This window comes from Schistocerca serialis, chromosome 1 (genome assembly GCF_023864345.2).
Source record: "Schistocerca serialis cubense isolate TAMUIC-IGC-003099 chromosome 1, iqSchSeri2.2, whole genome shotgun sequence".
Lineage (NCBI taxonomy): Eukaryota > Metazoa > Arthropoda > Insecta > Orthoptera > Acrididae > Schistocerca > Schistocerca serialis.
The window spans coordinates 358,169,362-358,185,049 of record NC_064638.1 but is presented as its reverse complement, the minus strand read 5'-3'; the positions used below and the strand labels follow the sequence as shown (position 1 = coordinate 358,185,049).

At 40.9% G+C, this 15,688-nt stretch overlaps 1 protein-coding gene across 1 annotated transcript in view; it reads left to right on the top strand.

Moving 5' to 3' along the window:
• The window catches only part of LOC126470241 (biogenesis of lysosome-related organelles complex 1 subunit 5), a 37,729-nt gene that overhangs the window by 16,411 nt on the left and 5,630 nt on the right, over nt 1-15,688 (top strand). The window contains exon 2 of the mRNA XM_050097949.1: nt 10,419-10,501. Within this exon, the coding sequence (XP_049953906.1) occupies nt 10,419-10,501 (83 nt within the window). The remainder of the gene's footprint in view (nt 1-10,418; nt 10,502-15,688) is intronic.

The following is a 15,688-nucleotide window of genomic DNA, read 5'->3' as shown; positions in this document are numbered from 1 at the left end:
CCCAACTGTTAAGGGTCCCATACAGACGAACGATACTCTAAGACTGGATGTAGAAAAATAGGACATGGACAAGACATGTTGATGTATATTGTCACCAAATTCTGACTCTTAACAATAGATACGTTCTGACAAAAAAGGTGCGGGATTGCTTATTGAACGACCCTTGTATATTACTGAATCACCACTTTCAGTTGTTGCTAACATTACTTGCAGTTTTCACAGTGTCAGAGTTCTGTGCGGTATAGTCTTTGGTGTTGACATTTTATAATCTTAGTGTTGAGTTCCGTGTGTTTGAATAATCGATAATCATTGTTGTAGCTGAACATATGCACTGAAACAATATGTTTTGATATGCTAATTGGTAAATTTTATATACAAACAAGTCTGAATCTGCTATGCTTTAAACCAGAACATTCATGAGCTTTCAAAATTGCTCGTTACGGGTTAATAAACTGTTGTATAAAATGAACCAAGAGACCCTTGCACCCTGCTACTTTGGTGGATAGGATGGTACTGCTTGTCATAAGTCATTACCATTCTATTATGAAATATCACCAGTGGACAAGGAGCTTCTTCAACATAGGTCTGGGTTTGATTTTACTGAAGATGCCCAAATTTGTCCATTTGATGATGCCTTGTTGACAAAATTTCAATTCCTGCAGAAGACTTGCTGTAACTTGTTTGGTGAAGAAAAACACGGTATCAAAGTGGTTTTAACATCGGTAACCGTCTGATACGTTGAAGTTACTGACTAATGAAGTTTTTAAACCTGGTCAGAAAATTTCCACAAAATGTAGACATGAAGTGGCCCAAAACGAATCATCCCATCAGGATAAGGAAGAATCACCATCCACTGAAGACATGGATGTTGTTGATGCTTGCTTCACTGCTAATGCTTCATTATCATCACTTAGTGTCACCATTAAAGCTTAAACAGATCAGCAAAAGGGATTCAATGGGATACATAAAGTGCAAAGTTCTGAAAGCTCAGGGCAGCATTATTAAGGTAGTTGCTACAGCTGCTGGTGTGAGCCAAGTAGATATTGCTCAAATACAAACAGAAGAGTGCTAGAAATGAAAAGATGTGGACGTCTTAATTTAAGACTCAAGCTTCAGAATTCAAGAAATTACAGGAAAGTTCAAATTTTGACCCTGGCCTCAAATAGCTGGACTATTGAAAAAACCACTAAATAAATTCCTGTTTCGAGTAAAATGGTGAAGTAGGAGACTAAGGGGGGGGGGGGGGGGGGGGGAGGAGATGGGTTTTTGGCAGTACTTGCAAAACAAAGAGGGGAAAGAGCTCAATGTTGAAGTAAAACAAAATGTCCTCACCTTTTCTGAAGATGACGAGTTTTCTCGTTTGTCCTGACAAAAAGGATTGTGTTGCAGTAAGAATAAATGGGGAAAAGATTGTCAGAAATGCCTGCTCCTTTGTAACCTGAAAAAAGTGTTCATTGCTTACTGTAAGCAATATGGAAATCAACTGAGGTTCTCAATTTTGTGAGCCCAAGCCAAAATTGTGTTCTACATTTGGTGTTTCTGGATCACATTTAGTGTGTGTGTGTGTGTGTGTGTGTGTGTGTGTGTGTGTGTGTGTGTGTGGTGGGGGGGGGGGGGGGGCAATTATTGCTGGCATCAGCAACATGTATCCAAGACGACTGCAAGAATTTGATGAAAAAAAACTGTATGCAGTTTGGAATCAAAAGATTGTATGCTGCCACATTGTGAGGAATGTCCAGGAAAAATGCAACTAGAGGCTTTTGTCAAAGATGCTTTTAAAGACTATACCCTGAAGAAACCTTGGAATACAAGCAAGAGGTTTCTACTGACAGACACAAATAACAGACATGTCAGAGGACTGTTGAAGATTTCATAGAGGCACTAATTTTGAAAATTACCAGTTTTAGAAGCCATCACTTTCTGTCAAAACACAAAAGTTCATACCTTAAGTAGCTACAAAGACACCTTGCAGAAAATTGATTAATTATATTTATGGATTTTGCTGCGAATTATTCATTTGTCCGAGATGCTATGCAAAAATTTCATTGGGAGAGTAGTCAAGCCATATCACATCCAACTGTCTCTTTTGGTGGCAAAGAATGTCAGTGGTAAACTGGTGGCTGTCTGACTTTTGCTTAACGTGACTGAGAAGAATAAAGGCCTTCAGTTCAGCAACAATAACTTTATTGCGAGCACGTATCTGACGACGTCCGGCATGCATGGACTGATCGGAGTTACAAAATTTGTTTCCGGCCTCTACAGAAGGATCCTTAATCCTGGGAAAACTTCCGTATTTATTGGAGAGAAAACAGTACTCGTCCACACTAGCCAGGAGGCATGGAACTACCAATTAACTCAAAAAAACAAGGATAATAATAATAATAATAATAAAAAACAGAATGTATATAAAAGCTAGAAAACACAGCGCCTCTTAGAGTTTGGGGGCAGAACTACAGACGTCGTGTACAGTAATACCGACCGCACAGCACTGCACTGACACGCGCGCACACCACACATATACACACCGGTGAGCTTGAATTAGTGCGTGGCAGCGTCGCTACATCAGCGCCCCCAAGTGGCGAAAACATATCACTGCTTGGTATACCGCCAGGAGCTCACGGTCATATGTGCTCCATTTTCTCTGTGCAGGCGAAAGCTTGTGGAAATAATACACCAGTGGCTGCCACGCGTTGTCCGACCATAGTTGTAACTCGGCTCTGATCGCCGTCTGGCTCACGTCTACAACAATTGCTAATGGCACGTCGAGCCGTGGGTGTGTGGGAAGCGCCGTGTCGGCCATGCTCTTCTTTGTTGCCTTGAATGCAGAACACACATCCTCTGTCCACTGTATCAGAGACTTGCTATTTACTTTAGGGCCTGATAATGCCGCCGTCAAAGGTTCCTGCAGCTCACAGCATGGGGAAGGTCTCGTCGATAAAAATTGAGCATCCCCAAAAAGCGACGTAATTCTTTGATCGTAGTTGGTCGAGGTAGTTGCAAGATAGCGTCCATCTTCTCGGGCAGAGGAAGAGAGCCTTCGGCAGAAATCTAATGGCCAAGAAATGTCATCTCTGACCGCCCAAAAACACACTTGTCCATGTTCAAGATGACACCGTAACGCTCCAATCGCTCGAAAATCTTTCGCAGATGTTGTCGGTGTTGTTCATGGTCAGCAGAGAACACTAACACATCGTCCAGGTAGGCGAAACTAAACGGCAGCCCTTGGAGAACAGAGTCTATAAACCTTTGCCAGGTCTGAGCAGCATTGCGTAAACCGAAAGTCATAAATTTGCTTTCAAATAAACCGAAAGGCATTATTATTGCAGTCTTTGGAATGTCGTCATTGGCCACCGGAATATGTATATACACTTTGGCGCAGTCCAGAACTGTGAACACCGTGGCACCATGTAAAGCATGATTATAATCCCTCAGTAATGGAACGGGATATCTGTTCGGCACTGTTTGCACGTTAAGCGCTCGGTAATCACCGCATGGGCGCCAAGCTCCACCCTTCATCGGAACAAGATGTAATGCGGAGGACCACGGGCTCTTAGATGGTCGCATTATGCCCTCGCGAATCGTGGCGTCAAATTCTGCCTTCGCTATCAACAATCGGTCCGGAGCAAAACGCCTAGGTCGGCATGCTACTGGGGGACCATCAGTCGTTTGAATGTGATGCACCGTTTCATGTGGTATGAACCTGGGAGCGTCGGGCGGCCTGGTCAAGTTCGGATAGTTAAGCAGTAATTCAGTGTACTCACCCTCCATAGCATGGACCAACTTGGCACTGTGCGTTGCGGTGTTGTGATGGAAACCCGTGACTGCTAAGCCAGTGACGCTGTCTACCAAGCGTGCATTCACGACGTCCGGCAGCAGGTGGTAGTGCGCCAGGTCAGCCCTGACGATCGCCTCCGTGACGTCAGCCACTGTAAAATTCCACTCGTACGGGCGACGTAGGCCGAGATTAAGCTCCTTTTTGTGTATGCCATATGTTGCGATGGAAGAATTGTTGGCAGCCGTCAGACGGAAGGCAGTTGGCGGCTGGCAACGATGTATGGCTGTTCGTGGTATGATACTCAGGTCCGACCCAGTGTCAATTAATAACTTTACGCTGGAACTCCTATCGGTAATGAACAGGTGCTTGGAGGATAACTGGCAGTCAGTTGCGCCTATTGTTGACCGCCGGTGGTGTTTGGGTGAGAGCATGGCGATGTGCACTTCCTTGCCTGATCGCCGAATCGTCGGTGGTACCAGCACAACAGTACCTCGCCTTGCGGAGTGGTAGTACCACTGGAAGATCTGCTTCTGGAACGTCGCAGTCTGTATCAGCTTCTTCTATTGTTGTCGTCATCGTCATGTGCCAGCAGCGCACTGACCTGGGCGCACAAAAGCTCAACCTTGGCCGCGAGTGAATCATGGTCGGCCCATGCTACGGACGCGGTATTATTTGTACTGTTGTCCAACGCCGCGACTGCGCTGACCTGAGCCGGTGTCATTGTGTCCTGAATTCGGTCTGCTTGCTGCACCACGTCATCCAGCGGCATGTCCGTTTGTGAGGCGATTATGGCTTTTATTTGCGGCGGCAACCTACTGCTCCACAGCATTCTGAGTAGACTGTCTGGCACAGTAACGGTGTCAACTTTGCTGCGTAGATGTCTCAGGTATTGAGAAGGCTTCCTATCGCCAATTTCTTCCTGTGTCAGAACCTGACATATCCGGTCCTCTTGCGATGCGGCCACCGGTCGAATCAACTCTAATTTTAGCCTGGCATAAGCTCCAGTCTCGGGCGGTACTGTGATTATGTCCTGCACCTTGGCTGCTTAACATTGGTCGAGCTGGCTCACAATCAACGCAAATTTAGTTGCTTCAGCCGTTATTCCAGCGCAGCCAAAACTTGCCTCTGCCTCCACAAACCAGAGTACCGGGTTGTCGGACCAGAACGACGGCAGACGGACTGCAATCCTGGAGACTGCCTGCTGTTTGATCATTATGTGCTCGTTACTTACGTAGCTCACGCCTATTTCTTCTTAATCACGTCGGTTTCTGCTTGGATCATGTCGGGGTCACCACTTGTCGGGTTCAGCTAAACTGGTGGCTGTTTGACCTTTGCTTAACATGACTCAAAAGAATAAAGACCTTCAGTTCAGCAACAATAACTTTATTGCGAGCGCGTATCTGACGACGCCCGGCATGCATGGACTGATCGGAGTTACAAAATTTGTTTCTGGTTTCTACAGAAGGATTCTTAATCCTGGGAAAACTTCCCGTAGTTATTGGAGAGAAAACAGTACTCGTCCACACAAGCCAGGTGGCACGGAACTACCAATTAACTCAAAAAAAAACAAGGAATAATAATAATAATAATAATAATAATCAGAACGTATATAAAAGCTAGAAAACACAGCACCTCTAAAGTTTGGGGGCGGAACTACACAGACGTCACGTACAGTAATAACGATCGCACAGCACTGCACTGACACACGCAGAAACACCAGACACACACACACACACACACACACACACACACACACACCGCGAGCTTGAATTGGCGCGCGGCAGCGTCACTACAGTAGCATATTTATGATCGGCAACTTTCTCTGACGTGACGTGATACCACCGCTGTTCATTCCTTTCAAATGAAGTTAATAGCATATTTAAAGACAAAATTGAAAACATTAAGAACATTTATTACTTAAGTGGTGGTTCAGCTGCTCAGTATAAGAATTTCAAAAATTTCATCAATTTTTGTCTGCATTAGAAGGATTTTGGCCTCACTACAAAATGGATTTTTTTTAACACGTCACAGTAATTCGTCTTGAGATGGCATTGGTGGAACAGCAAAAAGGCTAGCAGCCCATGCTAGTCTGCAGAAGCCCTTAGATAGCCAAATATTGACTCCATATGATTTGTTCAAATTCTGCGGTGACAGTATTCCAGGCATAAAGTTTTTTCATGTACCGAAAAAAGAGATTGAAAAAATTCAGTCTGATCAGGAAACAAGGTTTGCCATGAGACACACACTATCTGGAAAAAGAGATAATCATCAATTTAAGCCAATTAATTATAATCAACTCAGAGTAAGCACCGATTCCAATGATACCACAACAGTCATGGTTCATGACTTCAAAGTAGATGAAGAAATTCCAGCAATCTCAATTGCAGACTTACAACTAGGACAATATGTTACATGTATGTATGACAATTTTTGATGTGTTGGAAACGAGTGTGAAGTTTTACATGAACAACAAGATGTCCTCATCGGCTTTATGCACCCATACAATTCTTCTTGTTCCTTCCTGCTTCCTGATAAAGACAGCTGCTGGATTCCTGAGCAGCATACTTTTGTGACTTTAAAAGCATCATCGTCATCGTCATCGGTATAAAAAAATTAATTCTGGGGCTTAATGAACAAAATATTTCACATTTCAATCTTCTGAAAGTGCTAAAATAATACCTTTTGAAATGTATTCTTACTCATCAAAATGCAAGATCCAGAAATTAAAAAATATAGCTTTGAAAGCTTAAAACATGATCTTTCCAGCTGTGACAATAAAAAAGGATTGAACAAGACACAGTTGAGATATAGCGCCCTCCCTCCTCCCTCCCCCTCCCCCACCAAAAAAAAAGTATCCTAAAATTTACATGTTGAAAATTTTGACCAGCTTTGAAGGTGCATATATTTTCATGTAGGCATTCAAATTTGATTCATATGTAGACATCCACAAGCAAATGATCAAATGTTTTCTAGAACTTCTAAAAAAAAAGATAGAAAACTTGGCACATTTGCATCTTCGTACGTATTGCGAAGATGAGTAGCCTCTTTTCAGAAGCCCCCAAAAATTCAACCACTGAAGATACTGGGCTGAAATTTGGTATACAACCATCAGAGACCATATAGAACCCTCATACCAAATTTCTTTAGATTTGGATATGGTCGAGTGGGGATCCCTGGTGGACTGTGTTCCAGCAAAATTTTCTCTTATGAAGCTAGCATTTGAAATGATGGAGGGAGTAAATAATTGAATTGGTAATAATATATTTTTTCAAATTACACACTCAAATGCAAATGCTAAGCTCAGCAGCATCATTTCGTCCTATTTGGGAACACTAAAATTTACTATCACTCTGTTTTGAAAACAATCACATGCAAATTAAGTCGTCAAAGAGAGAGTTTTGTCGGCATGCATAACACTATTTACAGAAATAACAGACTGAACGGAAAAGCAGATGCAGCAGAATAATCATTAGAGTGAAACTGAGTGGGAGAGAATAAATATTTAATGACGACTTCATGAATTTTGGTATCAAAGTGGTTCTTGTGTCTCTAATTTTCAAGGAAAATAAGAAGGCAATAAATTCAGTGGTCTATGGGTATGGAAATACAGACAGCATATGATAGATTGCATATGCTTTGCCTTAGTGAGCCTAAATTTCTAATGCAAAATGGCTTATTTGCATTATGTGATACTATGTATATTCTAATATGCCACAGTATCACATATCACACACTTTATCTCTATTAGGATACCTTCAGCTTGCCACCCAGGTAGCTGGATTACTAAGTGACTTGATAATTTTGTGAACTTTCTGGAGCCATCTGGTGTTAATCCTTTTGTGCTAATACTTGGTCATCTATCACCCCATTCCACACACATAATGCAAATTCATGTATGGAATTCATTGAACTGTTTAAAACACATTGTTCCCAAGAAATATAAGAGTGGGGTCAGAGAGAAATGAACACAGTGCATGGAATGCTATCCTTGGGCTTCTGAGGAATATTAACTTGAAAAAAAAAAGCTTTTGTATGCTCCGACTGCACTTCTCTTGCATAGTAAGTGTAGAAAATGTTCAAGGGGCAACAACGAAGAGAAAATTATTTTAGGGTGTACTTGTTCTCATGTTGGTCAATATTAAGTGTTGTTTCTGACACTCCTATTGGGACACAATTTCTATTTAGAAGCAGATTGACTATCACATAGATTTTCAGTTAACAAACATACAGTTACATCAAATGTTGTAAAATAAAGTAGAGTAATGTTTCACATTGCATATGAGGCTAATATGATGTCCACCCACCATTGGCATCAATTACTGTCCTCACCTGACGAGGCATGGTGGTGGCAGTCAGTCTCTGGTAATGTGTCACATCGTTCGTGAGACTGCCATGTATCCAACGTTACGTCACGCAGTTTGTCAAGTGTGTGTAGGGCTGGTGTGGGCCAGGGTGGGTTCATGTGATGCTTCATTTTGGCCCACATATTTTCATTGTCCCTCAAGACCATCATTTAAACAGGCCAGTCGATGAGGTTGACACCAGTCTGTTGCGGAAACCACAGCTGAACAGACTAATGTGAACAGGTGAGTGGTCGTCCTGGAGCTGAATTGCTCCATTGGGATAATGCACCGTCGGACTAGGCACCGTAACTTGTTTCATCGGTGTACACACAGATTCATGGTGTGAGAACCATAAGTTCAATGAAATATCTCTGATCCACCTGATGACATCCAGCACAAAACAGTGATGTGGTCGACATGCCAATCTTGCGCCCTGTGCAGTGCATCGTAACTTGCTCCCAGTGACCCATAGACCCTCACCAGACCCTCATTTACTGTGCTAAATATTGACTCATCTGAAAGATAATGTGGTACCAGTTGTGGTCTACATTCAGTCAATGCAAAAAAGCCTATAAAGTTTGTGATCATTGGGGAGGGACTCTTTATTAGCAGCCCAATGGACTCCATGGTGAGCATTGTGTAAGCAGTTGTGAATGGTTTACAAGCATCCAGTGAAATTTGTCTTATTGATTCTCTTCATTGAATAGCTTTTAAAAATGGATGTTCCAAAGAAGTGAACAAACACGTTGTCTTGCGGAGTTGTTAACACATCTTTCCTAAGTCCAACACTCAGTCAGCCAGTTACCCCTATCTTGCTCAATCATTTCAACCACTTATGGGCACAGTGAGGCTACAGGTACGTGTGCACTGAAACCATTGTATTGGATGAGTACCAGGACACTGTCTCATGGTCTACATATGGTGAGTCATTCTGGCAATAAATGACTATTTGATATATCCCATCTGTGGCACAGTGTTATCGTGTTCAGCATACCTCAGCTGCATTTGTGTTAAGCTTGTAACACATCAGCAAACAATAAAATGTTATAAAAGAAAGTATGGTATCTAGGAGATGAGAATTGTAATTACTTTGGAATTCCAAAGGCCCTGCTGTTGCCATGTAATTGTACAGATTTGCTGCAGGAGGAGGACTGATTTCCTTTTTGTACTATTCATTATTCCATCCTGGATTTTTCGTAGTTTGATCTTACATTTAGTTGCTATGAATAAGAAGTGAAATGTAATGTTCACCTCAATAGAAGAGACTGAAAGTATATTACAGAATAATCATGAACTTGAATGTGGCTGAACTAAATATTCATGTTGTTGTTGTTGTGGTCTTCAGTCCTGAGACTGGTTTGATGCAGCTCTCCATGCTACTCTATCCTGTGCAAGCTTCATCATCTCCCAGTACCTACTGCAACCTACATCCTTCTGAATCTGCTTAGTGTATTCACCTCTTGGTCTCCCTCTACGATTTTTACCATCCACGCTGCCCTCCAGTGCTAAATTTGTGATCCCTTGATGCCTCAAAACATGTCCTACCAACCGATCCCTTCTTCTGGTCAAGTTGTGCCACAAACTTCTCTTCTCCCCAATCCTATTCAAAACCTCCTCATTAGTTACGTGATCTACCCGCCTTATCTTCAGCATTCTTCTGTAGCACCACATTTCGAAAGCTTCTATTCTCTTCTTGTCCAAACTATATATCGTCCATGTTTCACTTCCATACATGGCTACACTCCATACAAATACTTTCAGAAACGACTTCCTGACACTTAAATCTATACTCGATGTTAACAAATTTCTCTTCTTCAGAAACGATTTCCTTGCCATTGCCAGTCTACATTTTATATCCTCTCTACTTTGACCATCATTAGTAATTTTACTCCCTAAATAGCAAAACTCCTTTACTACTTTAAGTGTCTCATTTCCTAATCTAATCCCCTCAGCATCACCTGATTTAATTTGACTACATTCCATTATCCTCGTTTTGCTTTTGTTGATGTTCATCTTATATCCTCCTTTCAAGACACTGTCCATTCCGTTCAACTGCTCTTCCAAGTCCTTTGCTGTCTCTGACAGAATTACTATGTGTCACATCGTTCGTGAGACTGCCATGTATCCAATGCTAGGTCACACAGTTTGTCAAGTGTGTGTAGGGTATTAAATTTGGCAGATTTGTGTCTTGCAGTTTGTGTTGAGTACTGTAGCAAATAAACATTACAAAGTATGCTGAAACATGTGAATTACTGTTTTGTTCATATGTGAGGTCTGTTATTTTGAATTTCATTTTCCAGACACGGGGGAGCTATGGACACGCCTGTTTGATCATAGGCCTTTTTTAAATGGAGAGATCAAATTTGTTCTGAGAGAATTTGAAGTAAGTTTTCACATGCTTTTACCTATGTCATTTTACTATTTTCGGATTTTCTGTGTTAGTAACAGTTTGCTCAACTATCATTCATGAAATGTTAGCAGTATGTTTAAGTAAAAGTATGGGAAGAAGAGAGTACATAGCAAGTGTAATATTTTAAAAGTTACTAATGTTAAATACCTGAGAAGTGATCAATGGGTAAAGCATAGCTTTCCTGTTTTTAATAGCTTACTTGCTGTTCAGAGCTTGCCTGACAGCTGACATGTCCCTTATCTTCTTTTGTTACCTTTACATTTGCAACATTTTATATTAAGCCTAAAATAAAAATGTAGGAGTGTTATAAAAGACTGTTGCTTAATATATTCTGAAGTAAGCTACAGCAACCAGAATAGAGCTGAACATTCTCAAACAATAAGAGATGGATTGAATCAAGTTGTTCCTTTCTCAAATTGCTCATAATGCTGCAGTAGAATACGAAGAGGCACGAGATACAAGCTACTAATAATAATCAATCAACAGCTAAGATTCCAATTCTTTGTACTTGCATTTCCCCCTAACAAAGGAATTATCATGAAGTTTAGGAAGCTAAACAGTGGAAAATCCAGGGAGGATGTGTGTGGGAGTTGCGTTTGTGAAGTGCGAGTGAGTGTTTGCGTGTGCGTTTGTTTAAATCTGGGAAGACCTGTTTGGTCAAAAGCTTTGTTTGACAGTCTTATTGTTGTGCCTATCCGGGACTCAGCATATCTCCTGTATGTTGAGTTTAAAAAGCTTAATATTTAACATAGTAAAGAAAGTTCTGGTAGAATGTAAATAATTTAGAAGTAAAGGAGACCAGTCACTGCATATCAAAGGTGTTGAGTCGTTGTCAGGCACACACAGAAGAAGAGGCATTGGGGAGGGTAGCTCTTGGCTTGAAGGAAGGCAGCAGGTTTGCTGGGGAGGAATTCAGGAGGCAGGGGTGCCAGGTGCAAGGGCTAGGCATGTGGTGCACTTGTACGGGTGCCTGTGGGGTGTCGTTCATGATAAACATTACATGGAGGTGTGGATAAGGATGGGGTGACAGGACAGAGGAAGAGGACACTGTTGGGTGGAGGGTGTGATGTCAATGGGTTAGTAAAGATTGAGGCCAGGAGGGTTTTGGAAGCAAATGAATTGCTGCAAGGAAAAGTCCCAGCTTTAGTCAGCAGCATTTTCCATCAATCATACATGCAACAAGTAATTTGGTTATATTTGAAACATATTTTCTCAGTAGAAATATGTGTATTTAAAACATATATGAATGGCTTTTATGGTAGCCTTGAACTTGGATTAAATTCAATATTTGAACCTATCCAGAAACTCATGTTTGAATAAGACAAGTTAACAAACTAAAATGATGTTAATTTGTTTTTAAAACCAATTTATATATCAGTATCTTCAATTCACAGGGGCGATTGTCAAATATTTTAATAGTTGAATACTTTGGTATCTTTTATGCAAGAGAGATTAAGTTGAGGCCATTTTTCCTAATATTACGAGTGTTTCTCTTATTTTCAAATTGTGAGCAGGTTTTAACAAGAAATCATCTGTAGCATGCAAATGTATTAAAAAATGTCACAACAGTGGAGTGCACCTCTATTTTGCTCGTTACAGCAGCTACTGAATGCAGAAAAAATGAAGGGTTTCAACATCATTGCTCCTGTTCATATATCTCATCTTACATAATGGTAAAAGTTCCTGATCACCATGGATAAGTAGGAGTAGCATGAAATTGCTCAAATGCTAACAATATAGATTCTCACAAATACTCAGAATTTTTCATTTTTGAGCTGACTATAAACAGTTCCTCTCTTAAGTTTATGAAGTAACTCGTAAAGAAGTTGCAGTCGTCAATTATTTGATCATTTTCTTCAGTTAAAGCTAAAAAAATGCCGTTGACATATTGCAGTTGCTGAGAGCAATGCTGCCTGTATGTTAACAAACTAAAATGATGTTAATTTGTTTTTAAAACCAATTTATCTATCAGTATCTTCAATTCGCAGGGGCGATTGTCAAATATTTTAATAGTTGAATACTTTGGTATGCTTGTCAATAAAAATAGTTAATTGTAGACTATGATAGTTTTTGCACAGATGTGATTATACAGACAATTTCATGTATTTCTCTTTTTCTGTTTCGTGATACTTAGATGCATTTTTTTATATCTCATGGTTGTCATAACTATAGCTGGCAGCTGGTCCTATGTCTCAACTTGCTGAAATATTGATCACAAAGTTATATTAATCAATGTACAAACCATTTTGTTCCTTGACAAACATCCCAGTTTCCCTTCTTACTATAACTTTCCATTATGTATTTTTTTCCTCTTAGAATTTTTATTTTATGAAATGATGGATGAGCATTGTGATTGTTTGCGAATGCTTGTCAATAAAAATAGTTAATTGTAGACTATGATAGTTATTGCACAGATGCGATTATACGGACATTTTCATGTATTTCTCTTTTTCTGTTTCGTGATACTTAGATGCATTTTTTTATATCTCATGGTTGTCATATTGAACACTTTTCATTATGATGGAATTATTAGAGCTGAAATAAGTACATTTTAAAGTGAGTTAAGTTATATATCATACCTTATATACCGTCAAGAGACACTCTGTACATTCCTTCTAAAGCTGTCTGTCTGGTCTGTCTGTCTGTGTCTGTCTGGATTGTTGTTAATTCATCTGATAGCTTAGTAAATATTTAAAATTGGGTTCTGTCATGGTGTGTAGTTCATCTTTGTTGTATTCCACATTTTTGAGTAATACTTGTTCAACTGGTTGGATTTACTAAAACACAGTAGTTATGAGTCAGTGCAAATTGTGGCATCTTTAAACTACAAAATTTAACATTGATCACCTTTCTTTGATGGTGCTGTGGAGTGGAATTAATTCACTGACTGACATGAAAAATGCAACACTCAATAAATGATGTAATTATTGTGTAATTGTCTATTTAATCAAAGTGAAGCACTTCAACCAATTTTTTTAGACATAATACATCGTTGGTACAGCTTTGCGAACAAGCAATGGGGTGTTGATTGTTCATTGCACTACCCTCAATTATTGTTTCCTGCGCAGCCTGGAAAACGCACTACTGAATGTGAGCAAATAATGTTTTCCCACTCTTGTGCATTTATTGTTGTACCCTGAATTGTTCCCCTTTCAATCACGTGTTTGTAGAATCTTTTTGTATGATGTTGTAATCAGCTTTCTGCATTAAACATGCCGTGAAGTCCTGGACAAGCTGCAAAAGCTGTTGCTTTGATGGAAGATGGCTGCAGCATCCATTATGTTGCAGAAGTGTTGACAGCTATTCATTTCTGGAACTGTACAAAGGCACAGGGAAACTGGAGGCTTTGCAAGGAGGGCAGTACAGGCTTGAGAAGAGCAACATCAGAGAGATGACTGCTGCTTACAACTTAAAGTTCTCCGCAACCATCACACCACCCCTACTGCAGTACGAAATCAACTCCACCAGCTTCGAGAGGTCATTGTCAGTGATAGTACCATTTGAACAGAACTGGAAGAAGCCAATCATCAGTCCAGAAGACTTGCTACAGGTCTGGAACTCACCAGAGACCATTGCACAGCTCTAGAATGTTTCACAAGGGAACATCTTGGCTGGACAGTATAACAATGGGATCAAGTGTTGTTCACTGATGAGTCGTGATTTGTCCTCCAATCACTTGACAAAAGAGAGAGGGTCTAGAGAAGGCCAGGGGAAAGGTATTCCCCTTGCACAATATCATCCAGGTCGCCTTTTCAGGGTGGATCTGTGATGGTGTGAACAGGAATCAATACAGCTGCAAGGATGGATTTGGTCTTCGTGGAGCATGGGAGCCTTACCACACATCGGTATGTGGAGGAAATCCTTCTGGAGCATGTTGTTCCTTTTGCTCCATTTATTGGTTATGATTTTACAGTAATGCATGACAATGCATGCCCACGTATTGCGAGAATTGTGGAAGAGTTCTTAGATGAGCAAGGATTCATGTTATGGGTTGGCCTGCTTGAAGCCCTGATTTGAATCCCTTTGAGCACGTTGGGGGCAGCCGGGGAGAAGAGCCTGTCAGCACTATCCAGAGACCCTACAGGACCTACAGAATGCCCTCCTGGAAGAATGGGATATGATTCATCAATAGGACATTTCCACATTAATCTGGAACATGCCTGAAAGGTTGAATGCCATCATTGGTGCAAGAGGTGGCACTACATGCTTTTGAAGATGCTGACAGAGGTCTCCTCAGTCGTCTCTGAGGTCTTTGAAGGAAAGTGTGAAGTGTATAACTTCAAGACAGACATGCATAACCTTTATGAGCTTACTCAGAATTCCCTCGAATGTTCATCTCTGGCTTGATTTGTTAAATTTGTTTATAATCATCTTCTGTTTTTCATTATTGGATACTTAGATGGGACCGTACCATAATATTCCATCATAATATAGCAGATTAGTGTCATTAAATTGTCACAAATTTAAAATAAATTTCAGTTTTTGTAAGAAATTGAAGTGTGGTGTTTCTTGTGCCAGTCAGTGTATAAGGGGCATTCAAATGAAACCCGGTCACTAGTGTTAAGTAACAGTAATTATTTTACTAACTCAAAAATGTTGTTACACACAGTACACATCCTAAAAAGTGGTCGCCAAAACTGTTGGCACATTTATCCCATTGCGACACTAGCCGGTCGATTGCATCCTTCAAGAAACTAGTTGGCTGCTGTTGGCTCCACGCCTGGACCCAGTCACACACTTTGTCGTATGTTGCGAATCGATGCCCGTGAAGAGCTTGTTTTAGAGGTCCAAATGCATGAGTCACACAGTGACAGATCGGGACTGTACGGTGGATGGAAATTCAGCATTTCCCACTGAAACTGCTGCAATGTTGTCTTTACCGCATTGGCCGTGTGTGGGCTAGCATTATCATGCAGGAGGATAACGCCATTGGACAACCTTCCTCGGCGTTTAGACTTGATGGCTTGTCTAAGGTTCCGTAAAGTGGCTTGATAACGCTGGGCATTGATGGTGGTTCGCTGTTCCAGGAATTTGACAAGCAGTGGGCCTTTGTGATTAAAAAAAGGACATCTTGACCTTACCAGAAATGGTGTGTATACAGTCATTGATTTCTTTGGAGGTGGTGAAGTCGCATGTTTCCACTGCTTGCTCTGACGCACG